Source organism: Phoenix dactylifera, chromosome 12, assembly GCF_051530095.1.
Source record: "Phoenix dactylifera cultivar Ajwa chromosome 12, Ajwa_hap1_PhDact_Kaust_v1.1, whole genome shotgun sequence".
NCBI lineage: Eukaryota > Viridiplantae > Streptophyta > Magnoliopsida > Arecales > Arecaceae > Phoenix > Phoenix dactylifera.
The window spans coordinates 21,244,730-21,267,765 of NC_143201.1; the positions used below are offsets into that span (position 1 = coordinate 21,244,730).

Sequence of the window (23,036 nt, forward strand, 5' to 3'; positions counted from 1 at the left end):
TGAACCAGTAAAAAGCCAGACAGGCAAATTAATGATGGATGGATCTTGAAAGATGAGGGTGCATTCGCAGATGGTGCTTTTTTTTTTTTTTTTTTTTTTTAAAGATAGTTTGGAGCAGTCTACCGATCAGGAGTATGCTTGCTAGGCAAGGGATGCGGATGTATCCGATATGTGAGATATGTCCGGACGCTGAGTAGACCATCAGCCATGTTCTTCTTCAGTGCCTTACAGCTGTGCAGATCTGGAGATGTTCACCAGTGCCTCTTCCTTCGTTATGGGAGTCGGTGGAGGATATGCTCTCGTGTTTGAGTGATTCCCTTCAGAGGCCGAGTGTCGCAGAGACCGGGATTGTGGCTGCTTATGTGGCCATCATATATGGTTGGACAGAAACGATCTTCTGTTTGAGAGTAGGAGGTCGTCCCCACAGGTCGTAATGGATAGAGCAGTGTGGCGTACGGTGGAGGTTACTAGGTTGGCTACATCGTCATCACCTGGGAGAGCCAGGGATATCTGCGGTACTTGTACCACTGTCGCAGCATCCAGGTTTATCTTTTTCTCTTGAGTACCCCACCCTCTGATTATCTTAAAGTGAATTTGGATTGAGGCATGGTGGGGGATGGCTCTTCTAGGGGTGTAGGTTTTGTAATCGGGACCATAGGAGCAGATTTATTGCAGCAGGAGAGTAGAGCACACCAGGTCTGACTACAGTGAGAGCAAAACTACGGGCAGCCTGGAAGGGTATGTATGCGAGACGGGTGTCGGGGGCCGACTGTCTATGCCTAGAGGATGACTCCTCCATGGTGATTGACTAGATTCGGGGAGCGGACAGGTATGAGGATGGCTACCGATTGATACAAGACACCCACAGATTGGTGAGGGAGTTGACCTCCTACTAGATAGCTCATGTGTATCGGAAGACTAAAAGTATAGCCGACTGGATCGCCTCTTATGTTATCCGGCATTTCGGAGAGGTCATCTGAACAAGCTTAGCTTATATTTCACACCTATTGTCCTGTTTGCTTTCACTTGATCTGGCAAATTGTACGCACATTAGAGTTATATAAAATGAAAAGCCGCTTTTGACCAAAAAAAAAAAAAAAAAAGAGGACTCACTTGGTTTATTAAAAATTTTTACTTCCCTTGAGTATATGTTTCAAGGAAAAATTGGTGCATAAATATGTTATGTCTGAAAAAAAAAAATTTGATATATCTCATTGATCATAGAAAAAATATAAAAATTATATTTTTCAAAATAACTTATATTTGGTTAAGTATTTATTTTTCTAATATTGACGCCAAAATTATGTCCGACTATAGAGATTTAGAGGGCATCAGTCAATACGTAGAGAGACGCTGATCTGTACAAAAAAGAAGAAAAAGACTTGCCGGATTGACTCCGGCTGAGCCCCTCGGTACCTAAGTCAGAAAAACTATGGAACAATAATAGAAAAATAGCAAGTACAAGAGAAAAGATTATTATAAAATATTGTCTTTTTTTTGTCGGCCTTCTCTCGTCAGCTTGCATCTTGGCCTTTTTACCTCGGCCTTCTCAGGTCAGCCTTCTTAAGTCAACTTTCTCACCTCGACCTTCTTACCTCGATCTTTTCACTTCGGCCTTCTCACCTCGGCCTTTTTTCTTAATTTTTCAAGTTGGCCTTCTCATGCCGGCTTTTTTATTTTGACCTTCTTAGGTCGGCCTTCTGGTCAACTTTGGGAGCTCAGCCTGGAGTTCCTCACCTCGGCCTCGAGCTTGATAGCTTGAATTTAGGCTTCACCTCAGTCTTCTCACCTCAACCTTGGCTACCTCAGTCTCGAACTACACTTCAATCTTGGTCTTCACCTTGCCCCTAACCTTCACCTTGGTCTTAGCCTTCATTTCAGCCTTCTCTCCTTAACCACGGTTTTTCACCACGGCCTTAGCAACTCATAGACCTACTGATCTTCTTAAAAAAAAAAGAGCAAAATGATGGATGAGTCTTGAAAGCCTCACACCATGAGAGCTTTGAGCTGTGAGTACCTCTCACTATAAGTGTTTCTAGCTATTAGAGGCCCTTCCTTTGGGGTCCCTTGAGCAAGGATCCATTATAATTAGTAGCGAAAATCAAGGGATGAGCTATAATTCCTTACTTATGAGCCATAACCATTCTTCCATTTTTAGATCCTCTTAATTGCATAATTGTAACCGCCCAAAATTCAAATCCATTTGGAATTGCTTGCTAGATATCGACCCATAATAGATGGATTGATTTTATGCCATGTCATCTAAGAATATTATGTAAAATATCTTTTATATTCTTAATAAAATGACTAGAAGAAAAAAAAAATAAGCCATGCATTTCTAGAAAAAAGGATTTTATTTTAGTTCTTGGTCCGTGGGAAACAGAATTTTTTGTGTTCTACATGTGTCTATATTTTCTATAGAAGGTGGAAAACTTATTTCTATAAAAAGATTATATTTTCATCTCTCTCATTTGAAACTCCAACCAAGCATAAGTCATTCTGTTATTTTTTTTTGTTGACCAAACTTTTCTCCTATTCTTTCAGCAAACCAAATGTGTTCCAAAGAGCATTTGAGGGGGGCATTAGAGTGAGTTTACCATCTAACAAGACAATATGAGACTATTCTCTATTTTCTTGAGAAATAAATATAGAAAATTTGGAATCAAACTAATTTTATCCTAATTTTTCAAAAGCAGATCATTGTTTTAAAAAATAATTTATTTTAATTTTATTTATTAAAAATATATAAAAAATATTTTTATAATGCACCAGCTTATTTTAAATTTTGTTCAAAATGTGATATATTAGGTTCTAAGAAAAACATGCATTTATTCATAAAACATCACATTTCATAAAATCTTAAACATAAGATTTAACAAACAAAGATACATTATATTTTATGACAAAGTTATTTTGCAAAGAATCATAATTGTAATCATTTTTTAGAAAAATGTTGCAAAGCTCAACCTTTAAAAGACCTCATAAAACCACCATAGCAATGGCTAGAGAATACACCAGTTAATCATGTTATATTATCTAGATATTTATTTGTCCTCATGGTAGAAAAAATTATATTCTACATCATATGCACTGTATGATGGTACATCATACCAACCATAGTTGTAGCTGCTTATTTCTAATTTTATTTATTAAGTGCCGATAGCAATGAACCATCAGAGAAACGAGCAGTTATGGTCGGTATGGCGCACCACCAGATAGAGCAGTATATAATTTTGCATGTGGTGCACCTACATGCATGCCATCCCGATGAATAGTGCAAAGAGTTGGCTTAGTTGCACGAAAAAAATTTAAGGAGGACCACCCAATGGTCAAGCAAAAATGCAATGTAGACATCTGAGACTCCTACTTTATAGGTATCCAAGGGGCTCATGAATATAGTCTTCGAGATAGACTCCCCGTGAACTTTGAACGTGACAAGAACAAGAAGTTGCACGTACAAAAAGATTAATAAATTTATCAATGGGGGACTTTATTTATATAAAAAGTACTGCAAATTATCTCTCCCCGATTAATTGGTACGCTACGTCCAGGATTGGTGGGCGTCGAATAGGGACTTGGCCGCCCGCGGGCGGCCTAGATTTGGTGGTACGCCGTGATATCCCCGGTCATCGGGCAGGGTGGGTCCCCGCTCGAGGTGTTGCTTACTCACCTGAGAACGCATGCGAGGAGGTCAGATATAGTGGAGTGGGGAGTCGGGTGTATTTATTTGGCCAACCATATTTAGCTAAATAGGAGTGCGTGGATCTTTGAGGATAGACGGCAGCATCCGAAGGTGGTGGCGGCTAGAACCCTAGTTCATGCATCAGAGGTTATCAGCAGTGCACCATTTTGGTCTCTTGAGATGACTAAGGACATCTAGGTCTCTCATCCAGCTGAGTCAGTGACCAGATTTATTCTTGTTTCTTGCGAGCTCCCACCCTCTAGTTTTTTTAATGTGAACTTTGATGGCAGTGTTGCAGAGTACGGCGCTAGGGGATGGATTGGATTTGTGATCAGAGACCACCACTCCATATTTGTGGCGGCTGGTGGGTGTCGAATCTACGACACCTTGGTTAGTGAAGAGGAGTTGCGGGCGGCATGGGAGGGTGTCGTCTACGCACAGCGCACTCTAAGTACCGAGTATATTTACCTGGAGAGTGACTCGACCTTTGTGATCGAGAGGATCAGCGAGCGGCATACCGTGGTGGATGGGTTCTCTCTGATCCAAGACATATGGAGGATGACCGAGGATTATGGCGCTTTTAGGACCGCATATGTTTTTTAAGAAACAAGCACAGCCGCTGACTGGGTGGCCTTCTACGCGGCGCATCACTCTAAGCTTCCTCTGGGTGAACCAGACGGACGTTCCCAACTCGCTTAGATAGCTTTTTTTTTTCTTCTAATTTTGTTGATTGTACTCATATTTATTTGGTGTGAGGAGCCGGTATACCAAAAAAAATAAAAAAAAACTGGGCGCAATTAAGGTCGGCATCTTGCTGAAGCAATAAATACCCAGAATTAGAATCTTAGATCTCCCTTGAAAGCAAGTCATTAGAAAAGAGTGCCCATGGTTAAATCCGAGTCATGCTGTAACAGTTCTCTCGATTTTAGATAATGATTACATATAATTTTCATTTCTTTATAATAATTGATATAAAAAGCTGTAGATATTGCACATAAGCATCTCTCTTTCTGATAGCTACGCGCACAACCATTTTAAAATTATGCTATTTTCATCAAGAGGAAAATCGATAAATTGCCACTAACTTCTCTAAACTTTAACCACTATGATGATCATATCTTGCCGCTTCTAAGGATAAATATTTTCATACAAGTGAAGTGAGAGGAGTTTGTATTTGTTCTCTACAAAGTACTTCATAAATATATACCTAAGTCAGATTTTGATGAACATTTCTCTATCTCATCCAATATGTCTTGCATCTGGATGGAGCATATTTCTGGAGAGGGCTAAATTCTTTTTCTATATTAAAGATATAACATGTATTCTACGTAACTTTTCTAGAGAATTAAATAGATGCTTGATTAAATATAATCCATTCTATTATGTTCAAGTTTTCCATAGTCAATCAAACATGTAAAATCCATTTTTTTAGCTTCCTAGAAAAATTTCGAAAGCCTTTCATTATATTATTGATCGATATATAACAACCATTATATAGTTGCCATTCCATAAAAATCAAACTAATGGCCGCTCATATATACGAGAACTTTACACGTGCAATGCATATATAGTAAGCTTTTTTGACTATAGAAAATAGTGGATAGAATAATGGACATGTATCAAACTAATGCCTCTTGTGTTTGAGATGAGCATGTAAAATAAGAGTTAAAAACATGTTAGAAGGAAGAAGAGAGAGCCCACATATTACTTCAGATGGTTGCTCTCTTTCTTTCTAGTTAAACCAATGCGAGATTGTGCATGAGAGAAACATTGAGACAGTGTAACTTTTTTGATAATTAAATGCCATGTCTTAGAACTCTTTAGAAAGCGTTCAACTACAACCTTAAGATAAGGAAAAGAAAGAAAAAGAAAAAAAAAAAAGAAAAACAAGAGCCGCTCATCTTGCAAACGAGAACCTGACCTGAAGGCTTTCTCCTTGAATAGTACACACAGTAATCCAAATCTCATGTCAGCTAAAAATTTAATTTTTTGCATAAAGATGGTCGAACATTCAACAGACGATGGTTGAGAAGTGTCAAGTAATGTTGCTTTATCTAGCAGAAGAGGTTGTAACAACAAAAAATTTGAAGATAATACAATAAATTTATTACTTCATACAGCATCAAAATCTCATTCAATTAACAAGGGTGGTGTAAAATAACAATCATATAGCTTTTAAGTGGGTACAGCCAGCTAAATCAAAAGAAAGAAAATGATACAACGAAGAAGGAATCTCAGCAGTCGTGGTCCATATGAATTCTTCGAAGTGCCGGACAACGAAGGAAGTAATTCAGTCTGCAGCTCTGTTTGTCTTTTAAAATACGTGTGCTACCCGCAAGGACTTTATTTTTTTGATCAATCTGCGAATCTCATTGATCAATGGGTGACCGTCTCGATAACGATCTTCGGCTTCTTGTTAAGAGGAAGGGTAGGGCCTCCGAGTCCACCACGTGCGTGGAAAATGAGGAGAGCCGTTCACGCGTCCCGTGCAAGTGCAAGGTCGACCTCATGCCACCATATGGCCGCTAAGCTTGCACGTGAGTTTTGCCGGCGCATTAACCCTTGTGGAAAACGATTCAATTGTCGAAGGGTCACATGTCTACGTTCCGTATCCACGACGAAACCAGACAACTGAGAGAGAGAGGTTGTGGGGTCTAAGTTGAGTTTTGGTGGAAAGTTGAGGCAATTTGAAAAGCACACGCTTTCCTGGCAGCCTCGGCTCATTGGTAATGATGATGAAGAAATCAAAAAATATCGCACACTAGAGTAAAAGTGAGATTACCTGTCATTGTATATAAGTATTCAATTTTAGGGTTGTTTTGGCATTTTTATTTTAAAAATAAATTCACTAAAAATGAGAGAAATATATTTGATGTTATTGCTTGATTTTATTTTTGTAAAAATATTTTTATTATTTTTTAAAAATAAGGAATTATTATTTTTAGTATTTAAAAATGAGAAAATCATTTTTTTTTACCATGATGATAAACATCATCTCCACCACAGCTATCGTGAACCTCAGCCACCACCGCCATCATCATCTCTGTGACAACTGTTGTCACCTCTGCAATACTACCATTGCTATTACTATCATCATTGTTGCTACTTCCTTCACCATGCCATCATCAGTCGTCGCCGTCACTACTATACCATTATTATCCTCATCGCTTATAACTTGGCTGCATCGTCGGCCCCTATCATCACCACTGTCGCCTCCACAACCACTATCATTATTATCTTACCACAATATCATTGCCATTAACACCTCCTCCACATACTATCCCCCTAGCTACCAACACTACCACCACCTTCGTTACTTTTGTCAACACTACCACCACCTTAATATTAAAAATAATTAATTATATCGGAACATGTTTATATTTTAAAATTTGAAAAAATAGAAATATTTTTTTTTTAATTTTTCTAGTTGTAAAAATTTTAGAAATAAAGTGATGCTAAATTAATTGGACTTACTTTTTGGTGACTAAAGACATATAACAAGAGATAATGGGAAAGCTTAAAAATATCTCCACCAATATAAAGCTATTAGCTTCCTCGCATTTCTTTTTCCAAAAAATGAGTAATTCTGTAGGATTTGTAGTGGTCTGGCTTGCCACATTGAGTGTAAAATTCGGTGCGGTGGGAGAGTGAATAAGATCAAGATTCCAGATCAGACAACATCGGAGATCAGCATTAGAACGAGGCACACTGAGTGACGCCATGAAGAACTAGGACTTCCCCCGAGGGGTAGATGCTTCTAATTGTGCTATGAAATGGCTGGAAGAAGTAAAATATTTTCCCATTGCTAATAATCTTTTCATCTTGATCACTCCATGCAAGAAAAAGACAGTGCTTGATGAGTCCGCTGACCTATATATCTGGAATTATCAATAACCTCCATAGAAGCTATCACTTTTTTGGCTACATCTATCCCTTCCTCGAAGTCTCGATCCAAGAGCCATTAGAATTCTTATATGCATCTCTCGATTCAACTACCCTGGCCTTCCCTTGCTTTTACCAGGAATTTTCTAGTCTACGCTACACCGAGTGGATTCATGATCATATTTGTCTCCAGCGGAAAATACTAAAGCCGCAAGAATCAGAAAAAAATAGAACTGTCGAGGCAAATCTTTGACATGTCTTCAGTTATGAGGTTCCCAATCTTGTGGCGTTTGTAGGAACAAAGCATATCGTAATAAAAGATCTGAATAATATAAGTAAAATAAGCCGATGCTTATTGGAGCATAAATTAAGATAATTAAAGAAATTTCATCATCGCAGCATGAGGTAGGATTCAAAAAAACACATTGTAAATCATAATTAGCAGTATAACTTATTTACTTTAGGAGTCATTTATTGATTTTATGTTGAAAATGGTAAAGATATGATACGTGTGTACATACAAACATTCATTCGTACGTACGTACGTACGTACCTACCTACATACATACATACACACACATACACGCGCGCACACACATACATACACACACATATGTATGTATGCATGTATATATGTGTGTGTATGTATGTGTGTGTATGTATGTATGTATCTATATGTGTGTGTGTTATATATGTATGTATATATATGTATGTATTTGTGTATGTATGCATGTATGCATGCATGCATGTATGTATGTGTGTATTGGACTTGTGTGCAAGTTTTAGAACACTAGCCGCTCTAACATGATAGTTATGATTTATGAAATATTTAGATACATAAAATTATGAGTATCTACAAAGGTTTTGTAGGAGAGACTACCTAGAGATTTAGTGCAAGAAAGATGATGAGGTTCCACATATTTTTGATCCAACGTAGCATGCACCAATGATTAAAAAATTTTGTCCTACTAGACCAGCAGCGAATTTCAATAAGTAATAAATTTACTGTTTTAGTAGTGCAAATTCTTTAGGTGAGTCGTTCAATATCCCGCCTGTTATTTTATAAATGAAGGACCACGAAGCTACCTATTCTATTCTACATTTGACTTCAAACAGGATGAGCTGTCACCATTGACTCATGGGATGTTGGCCCAAGAATTAGGCCCACAATCCATGCTTCTTTTTCAATAAATATATATTTCTAATCTAATTCTCATTCAAAGAGAAAACTAGAAAGGAATGCACAAGTAAAAGTAGATGTTATATTTCAAGTTGCACAAATTATTTAAAAAATTGAAGAAATCATGACCATCTTCTATCTACGTTTCTTCTCATAGTCTCATATGTGCTCAGCATTGCGCTATACTAATTTGTATTTATTTCGCATGAGTCTACTGGCCCCAACAAGAGACCCACAAAAAATATAATATTAAAGTATTAGAAAAGATATGTTAATTTATATACACTGGAGTTGATCTAATCAATTATTAGGAATGCAACCATTCAATAAAGGCTTCTTCCTTTGGCGTAAGAGTAGCTTTTGTATCATTTGTATTTTTTTTTTTTAAAAAAGTTATGTTTGAGTCTAGTGCCTCTAAATTCATCTTTTTAGTAACTCACATGAATTTTTTTTGGTAAAGTGGAAACCAATATATCTAGAAAATTATAACAAACCATATTTCTATTCTATGCATTTTATGCAAATATGGAAGACTAGTTACATACAATGGAAAAGATCTCAATTTTGAGTATCTAAAGTTGACATAGAGTTTTTTTTATTACATATATACATTCTATAAACAATTGCACTTTCACATTTTTACCAAATATACTTTTTAAATAACTATTTACTTTGAAAGAAAGAAATAAAAGAAGTGCAACTTTCCAGAATAAGGATAACATACACAAAACTAGAAAATGGGAAAGAAAGTGTTTAAGAAAAATTGGAGACAAAAATTTAAACCATATATGAGAAATCACAACCATCCATATATGCCAAATATATGCATCTTTTACACCTTGCTCTAATTGCCTATTCTATTCTTCGATGCTACATGCGAGAGGTAAATCACATCACCTTCCAGCTGGATTTCTCATATTAAGGTTAAAAGCCTAATCTAGATCCATTATTCGTAGAAAATTTGAATTTTCACTACAACCTGCTCTGCTCTTATGGACTTTGAGATTCAAATATTTAATGATACGTCCAGCAGTTGTGAGACATGTACGAATCTCAAAGTCTACCATGTATTGTTGGTGTCATTTTGGGTCTCGTCTCGGAGCGACCCAAAGTCTTCAAACAAAACGCCGTATCTCGTCTCCTCAAGATGGCGTAACCAACAAGCGTCCGTACCCTCCCCTCCGCTTTCCCGAGCTCACGAAGTCACGAACACGAGGCGATATAAAAACGTGGCCTCAACCTCATCTCCCCCAAATCCCCCATTTCACAATCCCCGCTCCCGTCGGAAAAGGGACAGGCCCCCACCCTCCGCCGCCGCGCCCTTCGATCTCCACTGCCCTACTCCTCACCATCCATCCCCTCTTTCGTGCTTGTCCTCCAAGGTATTCGACCTCTGCCCCTTTTCCTTTTTCGGTTTCTAACGATTTCTACGGCTAGGTTACACTTATATTTCCCCCAATTCGTATCAAGTGCACCCTAGTCTCACCAATGACCTCAATCCGCTGTCTTTTATACTTTCTGAGGTTCAAGAAAGAAAGTAATCAATCTTGATAGGAGACGTGGATGGGCTATTTTTTTTCAATATGTTACTATTAATTTAATTTATATGCGCAATTGTTTGCCATATGGCCTATGCGATTGTCTCGGTCACTTTTGATCCGATATTCTTTTTTTTTTTCGACGGCGAAATATTGTTGGATTTTATTATATTATATGCTTACCCATATCTTGGTTTGTTTTTTTATTTTTAGTGGGGCAGGTTTTCTTGAAAATAGATTGTGCTAGGTATTCGGAGAAGCAGTTTTAATGGCCAATTTTGAGAAATTAGTCCAAGAAATGTTATTCTTGTTCGTGCTTGAGATTGTGTCCATGGCCTCATCGGATCATTTGCTATTCTTTCTCTCTCTCTGCCCAGTAAAAGTTAATGGAGGTATGAAGTGGATTACTTGGAAAAGTTATCGAAGGGAACTTTTGACAATCACCTGCTGTGGGGTATTCAGGTACTAGACAATTTGTTCTAGGGTTCATGTTTTTCTTCGGAAAGAATGGAAAATATTGATGCTTTCTATGGTTCGCTAGATGCTTCGTGGCTTAGATATTGACCATTTGCTAGTTATATTTCTAATGGTTATGAGGCAATGGTGGGGTCAAGTTGTAGTTACTTTCCGATGAAGGTCTATGTGTTTCGATCTTGTCAAATAACATCGAGTTAACAACATGGAGAGCAATCGATACTTGCAATATTTTACTGTTTATTGTTAAGTTAAATAGCCTTACATACAGCTTGGTACATGCGTATAGAGATCTTTGCATGTAATGTGCTCATGTTTGACGCATTGGATTGTGGAGAACAATAAAAAGATGCAAATACTCGAGTGGATAGACTGCATGAATCTTGAGTTGATAGAAATGACAGTTTTGTTTGAGAGAACAACTGTACAAATCTTTTCAAGGCTTTTTCTATGGTGGTTTCTCTAGTCTACATACATCCATTCTTCCTTCAAAATTGTTTTCTACAACTTCTCTTTCTAAGTCTAGCATGACTTATTCATATACGTATCTTTTGTTACCTCTAAGGATGTTGAGCAAGTTTTTTGGTTACTTTTTATGAGACTATGCCACTCAAAAAGTAAGGTCTATCCAACAATATTTTCACCGTGCCTATCACACATTTGATCAAAATGGCTTGACTTCAGTCCTAGGCTTTAGAATCTCATTTCCAGGATTTAGGATAGAAATGAACTGTTCTATCGTGTTGAAAATTTAAAGATTGTGTAGGACAATGGTTTAGATTAAGGGCATGGAAAGTTACGTTAATTTTCAGGTTAAGAAGCATTTTAGAGAATATAGCCTTCTACTGATGTTCACATGCTTTCTTGTGGTAATTTTCCATGCTTATCTGGGTGAAAAAATTATTAATCAAGAAACATTTCATGAAGCAAGGATGAGTGGATGAGCGGTACAAAGATGGAGATTGAGAAAGGATGCGAAATGGAATTAGTCTTCTGTCAGCAGTGCTTCTTTTGGCAGATGATAGTATCAAAGGCAAACACAAAATTAAAAAAGGTTATGATGAAGAACATGTGAAGGAAAAAAGAAAGGAATGTGAAACAGGGAAGCAGGAGGGGGAGCACATCTCTGTTTTTGTATTACATGTAACAGAAGAACATAAAGAAAAGAAAGTAACAGCAGCAGATGATTCAAACATGGTATAATGAAAGAGGGCCAAGGAAGGAGGCCAACTGTGTAGACTTATGCTTTCAAGGGGTCCAGATTAGAAGAGGAGAGAAGTGGAGTCTAGCTATGTTTAGGAGGTATTAAAAGGCCAGTCTATTGGAGATAAGAAAAAGAATGTTGAGTGAGAGAGGAAAGAGAATTGATTGTCTCAAATCTCATTTATCAATTGTTAAAACATCAAGACTTTTTTTTTTATATGGGGCGTGGCCCCTTATACAATGACCTTTTAACAATGCTTTAATGAGTTTCCCCCTCCATATGTTATTGTTTTGTGGTTCTCAAAGATATTTTGGAAAGTTGAATGACTCTTAATGTTTGCTAAGTATTTGTTTGAAAGAAAGCCTATGTTTTGTCTTCTAGTCATAAATAAAGCCAATGGCATAAGGGAGGAGGAGACTAGTCATTCCCAAGGAAAGATAAGAGAATGATCAATTCACTGAGTGTGAAATAATAGGCTATGAAGCGTAGCATTATTCTAGGCCATCTTCTCCATTCTTCTTTCCAACCCGGTAGGCTTGCATCAGTTCAGGTATAGGTCACCTTTCTGACCTAACACTAGAAACCATCTTTGTTATGCGAGATTCTTTGACCATACTGCTCGAAGGTTACGAGTGGCTTTGCTTATATCCCATGGTCTCCCTCCAAGATGTTGGAACAAATGTTCAAAGAAGCCTATGCAGTGAATGGAGCACCTTTACAGATCCCTTATATGGTTTGGAATGTCCATGTTTGCCGGAATTGTGTTTGTCATATTTTTTACTTTGCATTACTAAGGGATCTAGAGCATGACTGTCTCCTTGGAACCACATTTCTCTCTACTTTGGAGAAGTTCTGGATTTTCAATGACGAAAGGATCGGAATGAAAGCCTCAATCAAGGAAACCAAAGTATTTTTCTCGTCGAGCCTCTTAGGCTTTCAAAGATCAGAAAGATTGAGTTGAAGACTGAAGCAATTTATTGGGTTAAATATGTGAAAAAAATCCTTCGTTTTTCACATTAGCTCCAAACTCCCGAAATCCAAGCAAGGATTAAAGAAGTTCGAGACAAGACCATATTTTTTCATTGGTTTCAAACTAGTTTTGGTCTAGGCATAAATGGAGTCTTGAGCTTCGCTATCGTTTTGGGCTTTTTTAGAGCAAGATACCAACCAAGTCAAGGGCGATCCAAATGATTGAAGCCGACAGAAAACTTCATCAAAGATCTTCTTTAGAAGAAACTCATCCGACCAAGCACTAGTCCTTGGTCATGTGCGGCCTTTTATGTCAACAATCTTTACGAACGTGAAACAACCAATCCACCAAGAAGATAGTTATAAACTATAAGTCGCTTAATGATGCCCTCAAATGGATTCGATATCTTGTCTCCAGTAGACTGTCTCTAATTCATCATGTTTCTGGCGCCCCGATCTTTACCATGTTTGAAAGGAAGTCTGGATTTTGGCAAATCTGGATTGCTGAAAAAAGAACCGGTATGAAACAACTGGTACCGTTCCGTTGGGACGGAATGGGCCTTTTGGATTGAAAAAATGCACTGTCAGAGTTTCTGGGAGCCATGGATGAGATAATGAAGCCCCTAGCCTATTTTGCAATTGCCTACATTGATGACGTTCTTATCTTCAGCAAGGCAAAAAGCTTAAAGCTTTTTGAAAATTCATTGAAACATTTGGCTTTCATAATTTTAACAATTAAATGTTCTAATTGTTACAAGATCGTTTCTTTTGGTAGTTTCAGGGAGATGATATGCCATGGTCTTAACATCATTTGTGAGTATTTTTTTAATCCTTTTTTATTGCATACTAGATCAGTAATTATGGATTTTTTCTGGATTTTGTCTTCATAACATTCTTTTCACCTTTCAATGAAGTGATGAAATATTGCAAAGTGCAAGTTTTAATGTCACTTGGACATTTCTATGTCATATTGCCCCTAACATTGAAATGGAGTGTTATCCTCTCAACACTGCAGGTAGTTTTAAAGTCAATGTTGCCTGACCAAAAGATATGTATGTCAATGTCGATATTTGCTTTACAGTTGTATGGATACATAATGATATTGCTGCATCATTATAGGAGGATGACCCTGTTTCATGGATAATCGGAAATGGACCTCTTGACTTCTTATATATCGCGTGAAAACTCACCAATTAACTAGGTGTGATAGTTTATATGGGTTCACAATTCCACTACTCATGCAAAAACCTCCAGGGTGCACATGCTCAATGGAAAGAGCACACATTTAGCCGTAGATTAGTGGTTTCTAAAAATTTGGAATTGATTATTGGTTTCTAATAATCTAGAATTATGTGTTGCCAATGCCTCCCGATGTTTTTTATGATTCATAAGATGCATACGCGAATATGCCTTGGAAACCTTTGCATTCCGGTATGCAATGAATTAATAACTTGTTATACCCCCTCTTAACTATTATAATTCCTAGTTTATGCAACTATAACTTAATGGTGCTAAAGAAGTAAGAAAGTCAATCTATCGGTGATTGTTTTCAAGGCATATAAAATTAACTCCTACTTATGATAATTACAAAGAAAGTAGGAACAAGATAGGCTTGATGAGGTGTGGTATGTAGTTCTGGGTTGTTTTGCAGTATTTCGCCAATACATTGAATGATTTGATTATATAATTATTGATTGACTGTCAATTTTTGTAATTGGACCAAGATTGTGCCTTCATGTGGGGACATGGTTTTACACTTGGGGGAGGATGGGGTTATCATATCATTTGTTTTGAAGATGCTTCTTTTAATCTCTCTCTTAGATGTTCTGCACACGAGTCCATGTGGGACATGAATATGGGGTATAAGATATGCATGTATGTATGTTAATGTGTGCGCATGACTGCATGTTGTTATGTTGTATTTGCGCTAAAATTGTGCTTTTATGTCTTGATGTGGTTTTAAGCTTGGTGGTGGGTGAGCTTCTTAAGTCATTACTTTTGGGATGCCATTTTGAATTGTTTCTGTGTTTCTTACATGTTCAGTAATGGGGTCCATGGATGGCAATATGTGGTATTAGTTATGTATATATGCATATTCATGCTTGCATGTCTACAAATGTTTTAAGAAAGTTTTCTTTTGTTATACTTTTTCCAAATCATAGTTGTATACACCAATAGATGAAGCGCATAAAATGTTTACAAAAGATAAAGCTAATAAATCAAGTTGTTTACCTGACATAAGTTATATATTCTATAAATTTAAGTCACTGCTTGATGTAGCTTAATTCAAATTAGGTTTAGTTTAGTTATTTTAATTGTCGGTTTTATTTTTGGATTTTTTACGTATATATCCTCCTAAATATTGAAATTTGCATGAATACCTTTCCAAAATTGATATTTGCATATGTACCCTTATAAAATACTTATTTTGCGTGTGTACCCTTCTTTTTTCTTTTTTCTTGCATATATGCCCACACCATCTATCACCGTTAAGAAATTAACGGTTTAAAATTAAAAAATAACCGAAATACTCTTAATAGGTAGACATACAAAAAGAAATATTTTTAAGGATATACATGCAAATAACAACTTTAGGAGGAAATTCATGCACTTTCACATATTTAGGAGAGTTTACATGTAAAAAATTGAATCAAAACCAGCATTTTTCCCTCCAATAGTGGTTCTTCTGCGTCCTCATTCATTACTCAAACCCCCTTGGCGAATGCCCCCCTCTTCCTTGTTTTACCTTGGCAGTTCTCTTCCAGTTCTATACATTCTTGCCCACACTTCTCCCATTAGTATTTGCATCTGCACATGCATGAAACCAAATTGAACAATTGCAGCTAGAGTTGTTGTAAATTCAGCTTAATGCAACTCCGGTTGCTCAACAACTTGAGCTGTGATCAATTAGACATTTCCTATCTATAAATAGATTAGAACTATGTAGCTGATCTCATGAACTCTTGGCTGTAGGATTCGTACTTTTACTAAGATTAGTTATTATTTAGTATGATTTATGAGAATACTATGGGTATCAAAAATAGTTCAAGTGTTAATTGGTCTTTATCACTAGCTTTCCAACTGGGTAAAAATCCTTGCTAACTTGGATCCTTTTTTCTTGCTAAAGAATCAAATTGTCTAAAACCTTCGGATTTCAGTATTCTATTGATTGATGGATGTGGCATTAGATGATTTTTGAGGAATGCTTTTCTGTCAAGCCATATCTACCGATATTTAACAACTAAGGCATTTTCTGGAGCTTTGGTTGCATCATAATATATATTGACCCAATTTAGCTTCCAACATTCTTCTCCTAGATTTTTAAATAGCCTTGAATAAAATCTGTATTGCATAGGCAGAAGAATAAACAATTTTGTGAATGTCTACTATACATTGGATTTTAGACATGCATTTATTTTCTCCTTTCGGTGTCTTTATACCCTCTATTGAGGTACTATTATATATTATGAAGAAGGTTTTAACCTTTTGATTTTGGGGTTTCCTTTGCAACCATCCTTTTTTAATTTTGTGCATGGGTGCAAGAGTTTTGATGTGATACTTTTGTATCCACTAACTACTACTTGAAATTTATTACCTCGATAAGTAAATGGCTATTTAATAGATTTGTCTAAAGCAGTTTGAAAGGTTCTTGAAATTAGCTCAAGTTCATGCCAATCATAGACTTCACTAGGGAGACATAAGTATCCAAATGCAATATCCACATGAATCAATCACTAAGACTATATCACTTATTAGCATGACTTCTGTTACCTTTTATAAGAAAGAAAACTCTCTACCATAGATTGCCTTAGGATACTATTGGAAGGGCCTTGATTTTAGCTTGGATTTCACCTAAACTACAGAATGAAGATATCATCTCTACAGTTTTCATATGTAAACAATTGTTGGTCTCGAAGAACTGTATGTAAGGACTCATAGGTACTAAGAAGGTAAGAAGTCTGCCACTTCCACTGTTTTGACTTGTTCTTGACAGGTGCAATGCCATGCAGAACTTTAGTAGCTATTATCTCAATGGCCCTTAGTAGAGGATCTTAGCAATAACCTTTGTCATAGAAAAACATCTCAGTTGAACTGCACCATTGAGGAGTTCTTTTTTATTCCCCAAAATAAAGCTGCCAATTATGTGCACAAACTTTCATTTCTCATTTCATTTCCAGAATCTCCAAAAAACTTAGTTTGGTTAGCTGCAAATATCCATAGCATTTTTGCTTACTTCATTTGCCACATCAATCTCCTAGTTAATATCTAGAAATTTGTGTTTGGGGACCATCAACACTTTTATGTATGGTTTTTCATCATTGTAGACGAGGAAGCTGTGGGCTTGCCATCATTTAATTATTTAGACAACATGAAAGATCAATTCGATCATTAGCATGTTTGGGAAAGTCATAATATTTACTTGTTGAACATGGATCAGGTTAGAGATGTAATTCTGGAATAGTTAATATAAGTTAACACTTGAAGACGGTAAATTAGATGAATAGAAAACAAAATAGAAGAAAACTAAAATAAAATTGCTAAATGAAATAACATGTGTATTTCTTTAAATAGATTGAAAATAACTAATAACTTTTGATATTTTCTTTAATCCCGCATGCTCGATTAACTACTTAGATGATTAAAACATGTAGTTTTCAATGAATAACTGCCCAAAAGTAAAGTACTTTTCTCTTTCCAATTAATCATGTAAAAGATAATGTCACCAACTTAAATCTTTATTATTAAAGTCTTCTATTTAATCATATCTAATTATATGATAACTAAGAAATATAATACTACTTTGACATATGAAACATATCCTTAATATACGGGAGGATAATATTATAGATATAAAATTTATGCTTATTCCAATCTAATGAATGAAAGATTGGCTGAGTGTTTAATTACATATAAGCATTAAGAGATTTCAAGTAATAATATGGAGGGTAGGTCTTGGCGTAACGTTAAGGTGGCTCTACCGTGACCTGGGCGTCATGGGCTTGAAATATAGAAATAGCTTCTCTGTAGGGCAAGGCTGCTTAAATGTGACCCTCTCTAGACCCCTGCACCTGGATGCCCTTTTTGAAGATTTCAAGTAATAAAATGATTTAATAGCCAGCTAATTGTTTATGCTACTACTCTATATAGCTATGTAAGTTGTGACCCATGATCTAAAGTTACCAGCATATATACTTAATTTAGTGAACTTTAAATTCATGGACTTGTTTAAGTGAAGAAAAGATCGCAACAATTTGGCCAAATTAGATTCATCATTTTAAAAAGGGCTGCACTACTTGGGTGAGGTTTTTTTGACTTGCTGTGTCATTTGAGTTCTAATAGACCAAGTCAAATTCTTTGTAAGGCTAGGCAAATCTCATAGAACTTTGACCTGCTATTCTTGAAATTGACCTGACTCTGCTGAGTGATCCTAATGAACAGGGTTCATCATCCGAAATACAGTGAAAGTTCAATCTTTCTGATTTCCTTTTTCTCTTTTTTGTTGTGGTATACTCTTTGATGCCTTTTTGAATGCATTTTTAGTGGTTGTTGTTGTTGTTGTTGTGAAACATCTGATAGTTGTTTCCATAATCCTGTTCATCGTGCATAGGGAAAACTGTGATTAATGATATCCCCTCAGAACAACTTAAACATGATGGACCTATCTCTCGTCATTTTTAACTTGAATATTCTTTATACATTTGCTCATCTAATTTACCACGGGTTTGACCAGGTCCTATTTTTCATTTTTTTATACTGTTCCTCCAAGAATCAAATGGATCCAAAATTGTGGAGTATCCATTTTACCTCAACTCATTTCAGTTTGCCAAAGCTACAATATAAAATGTTTTGGCTGAAACATGAATGTTTTAAATAAGACGGAACATCACAAGCTATAGTGTACCCATTTGTCCAATTTACTCATTCAGAATTTTCTACACAATACCTGTTTATATTTTATATGACTGCTAGTACATGAACTGTATTAGGATGTGAACTCCGCATGCATTGTGTGTCATTATATTGTTGATCATGTCATAATAAATTGCACCTCTATTCTTCATTTTTGGAATCGGTTATGTGGGAACTTGTTGGAATTAGATTGGTTTGACATAATGACAAGCTCCCAATCATATTCTTCTCCCAGTATTTGCTTTCTAATTTCCCACTAATTATAATGGAATCAAGTAAATAGTATAGTTACTATATGGGTTGATTCACTTTGGGTGAGATAAATGATTGCTTGGGAACCTTTTTATTTTCTCGTTCGCTTATGCAACTCAGCCTAGCTGATTTCCTAGTTCCTTTTATCATATATTTAAGGGTTTTTGCAATTAAATCCCTGAAATTTGCCTTATTAATCTGTCTTTTTCATATTTATATAAAAACCCTAGTAATGTTCTGAACAAATATGTCTTTGTGCTAGTTTCTCTTGACTGAACCCTGGTTAAGGGTATCCAGTTTTGCAGAAGGGTAAAAATGCCCTCGGCTTAGGCTTTGGACTTGACCTCCGCTCGTTCGGTTCACCCTTTTCCTGCTCAAGATTTTGGTGCCAGGGAACCAGTGTGGAGGGGCAAGGGTTAAGGTGTCAGTTGAGTATGAGGATTGGGGACAAAAATTTCTAGGAGATATAGGAGGATACGACGAGAATATTTGATTATCATGTAGCTAATTGAGGGGCGTATGAACGATAAGTTTCAAGATTTCAGCGATTCAAATACATATATAGGAAAAATAGGGATTAATACACAAATATAGAATATTTTAGGGACTAATGTGCAAAAAAAAACTCTGTTTTTTTATTTATGTTGGTTCTGAATGTTTTGATTCCCAGATTTTGCTAAAGATGGCAAGAAGTACCAAAAGCCATCACCGACGTTCATCTCATAAGGTCAGGTTAACTCCATATCCCTTACCTTCTTTCCACCGGAAAAATCCAAGAGCGGAGGAAAATCCAAGGAAAGCATCATTGGCCTTAGAGAAGAAGGACTGGGAAGATGCAATCTGCCCTGTATGCATGGAGTTCCCACACTATGCTGTCCTCCTCCTCTGCTCGTCTCATGACAAGGGCTGCCGCCCTTACATGTGTGGGACCACCTACCACTTTTCCAACTGCCTTGACCAATTCCAGAAGGCATATGCTAAAGAGATATCCACTCATGATGAGTCTGTGGCACAAAACCTGAGCCATGGTTTGTCAGCATGGAAGAAATCTGAGGTAATGGAGCTAACATGCCCTCTATGTCGCGGGCAGGTGAAGGGATGGACTGTGGTGGAACCAGCACGAGAACATCTCAACAGGAAGAAGAGAAGCTGCATGCAGGACAATTGCTCATTCACTGGGACATACAAAGAGCTTCAGAAGCATGTGGAAGCTGAGCATCCATTTGCAGAGCCTCGTGCAGTGGACCCTGCGCACGAACAGAAATGGAGAGCACTGGAGTACCAGCATGAGCGGGCAGATGTGCTCAGTACAATAAGGTCATCGATGCCAAGGGCAGTGGTGTTTGGGGATTATGTAATAGACATGGATGATAGTGAACGTGAGACTGATGATGATGGGAATGGAATATTTGAAGGAAATAGGAGTATTATTTATTTGATACTTCGGGAGGCTGCTCGTCTTGGGAGGCAAAACAGAATTACTGGTGTATCTGAGGTCAGGGAAGAAGGTGATGGTCTTGTTCCTGTCATGGCTACTGCTGGTGGTGCTGCTGCTGATTTGACTGTTGATCATCCCTCAGAGGAATATGATGTAAGCATCATGGATGCAATCAGATCTGGCAGGCAGCAGAGGCGGCGGCAGCTGCAGCAGCGACGCCGCAGGAGACGAGGGAGAAGCGTAAGCTGAAGAAGGATCAGGATGGCACTGAAGATCCTGATTGGCTAGTTAAGTGGAGGAATTTCACATTTAAGATGTTTAGTTCCCAGATATGTTTGAATCATCTTCTGTTTTTTTTTTATTCAAATTATGTTCATTTACTATAGGCATTGTTCAGTATTTAGTATCTATGTCAATGATTCACCTAGTTTCAAGAGATGATTGCAGCGGCAGCCCAGAAAGCATTGATAAATCCAGATAAATGTGGTTGGTTGGCATTTGCATATTCCAGTCATAATCCATGGCTGAATCCACAAACGGACTCTCATCTGATTTCTGGTTTTAGTTCAATTTGGAATTAGTCTGTTTCTGTCCTTCAAATATGTTGAATATTGTGGTTCTTTCTCCCCCTTATTTGTTTGATAGACATGATTGTAGGTTCTGTTCGGTCGTGCTAGACCTTCGAAGCAGCAGTTCTTCACCTTATCCTAAAAAGGGCAATCGTTGCAGGGGTGCTAAAGGTTAGGCTGGAGCAATGAAAGGGTCTATTCCGTGCCTATTACCAAGGAAATTTATTTCGTATAAGTTCCACTTTGATGTTTGTTAATTTCCAAGTCCGTACTTCAGATAGCCAATGACATAGTTCTGTTCTGTTGCAATTGTTACAAGTATTTTTATTTGTCCAAATAGGTAGAAGGAGATTTTTCAGATTTAAAATAGTAATTATTATAACAGCTGTTATTTACCATTTTAATGAAAAATAACGAATGTGGAAAAATAATGCTATTATTTGTCCAAATCAATATTAATCGTACTAGTGATCTTAGTATTCGATATTAATATATACTATGATTCCGTGAAATAAATATAATAATTCCATGAAATAGTTATAACAGCCATTAATATCTGTTTTCACAAACTTTTTCTCCGGATATGCTTGTTTTGAAGGATTTTATTGCACCTGATCGTGAGATCTTAAATATCTCATCATACCTAAACTTTATTTATCTTTTTGACATGTGTTTTATTATATTGTAAGACAAAGTGACGAAGAAAATTTTGAAATGGTAATCGCTAGCAAGGAACGCATTCCAAGTCTCAGAAGCTTGCAGAGAAAAGGGCAAAACGGAAACAGGTTTAATGTGATAATATAATATGAGAGACCGAAATCTTCACCGAGTTCCCAGGTCTTAAGTATTCATTCAAATTTCAAGTGAGCCTGAAGCATTAGTAGCCCTTAAACATGATTCTTCAGGGCTGTCTACGAGGGTGATAGTTAAGCATTTTCTGAAAATAAGGAGGAGATAGTATCGTACCCACTGGAGTACTACATTGCACCTGGTGATTGGAGGCATTTAATATGTTGTGGTGCAACTCGAACGCTTGAACCAGTATTGAAGTTTGAGTGCAAGCATAAAGCCTTGCCAAATTTTAGGACTTCTAGCATGATTGCACCTTTAGCCTTTGTCCGTCTTATAGTGTCAAAGTTTGACAAAATTTGGACCGGGTGCATGGTAAGTTAGCTGCCTAGGAAAGGAGCAATTTATCTCTTGCAGGGCGAGTTATGCTGGCCAACAGTTTGCTTGACAGCATTCCAAAGTCATTGGTAGTCTTCAACATGGGGTGCATCAATCCACTCTGGACGAAAGTGAAAGAACGATGGTAGACCCGGGTTGCATTATATATGGTGGAACAAAACCTTTTAGGCCTTTGGTTTTTGGTGGTTTGTTGCAACGAAAGAATTCCATGTGGGCCAAGCTTGTGCAGTGTGATATACTCTTGATCCATGATAAATTCTTTCCCCTACACAGGTCTCGGTGCTGGGGTGCTGTGTTAATTGTCTTCATCACACTAGGAATGGTCTCAGACCTGGGGATGGTTGGACTGAATAGTAATCATAGCCTGTGGTAGTTTCTCTCGTTGTCCATTAAGCCTTCTTATTTCCATATAATTAGTGTTATAAATGTTCATAGAGGTGATCCTAATATCAACAACACTTAGTATGGTGATCATATTGTGCAGCTTTTTGGCATAGATGTGGCTCACAGTTTTGCAAGTGCCATCGGGTCTCGGCAGGGGTAAGGAGATGGTGGAGGGGTGAAAGGGAAGAGGACAAGAGCAAGCAACATTGGCAGCAGGGTTGACAAGGAGATGAGCGGCAGCAGCAGATGGTGAGGAGACCAGCAATGGTGGTGAATGGTGAGGAAGTAGGTAATGGTGGAGGGTGAGAGAGAGAGAGAGAGAGAGAGAATCGAGGAATGGAAGAATGGAAGGAGAATATTTTTCAA

At 37.2% G+C, this 23,036-nt stretch overlaps 1 protein-coding gene across 3 annotated transcripts; it reads left to right on the plus strand.

Moving 5' to 3' along the window:
• The first annotated feature begins 9,799 nt into the window (after positions 1-9,799).
• Positions 9,800-21,026, plus strand: LOC103701838 (uncharacterized). 3 transcript variants are annotated; one of them, XM_039130103.2, is made up of 3 exons: positions 9,800-10,126; positions 13,705-13,742; positions 19,762-21,026. In XM_039130103.2, the coding sequence occupies exons 2-3, from the start codon at positions 13,725-13,727 to the stop codon at positions 20,776-20,778; spliced, it is 1,035 nt and encodes a 344-aa protein (XP_038986031.1). In that variant the 5' UTR covers positions 9,800-10,126; positions 13,705-13,724; the 3' UTR covers positions 20,779-21,026. The 3 variants fall into 3 exon arrangements, with proteins under 3 accessions (XP_038986031.1, XP_008782260.2, XP_038986032.1); XM_039130104.2 differs by lacking the exon at positions 13,705-13,742 and adding an exon at positions 10,660-10,744 and having other exon boundaries at positions 9,997-10,126; XM_008784038.5 differs by lacking the exon at positions 13,705-13,742 and having other exon boundaries at positions 9,914-10,126.
• The last annotated feature ends 2,010 nt before the right edge of the window (positions 21,027-23,036 follow it).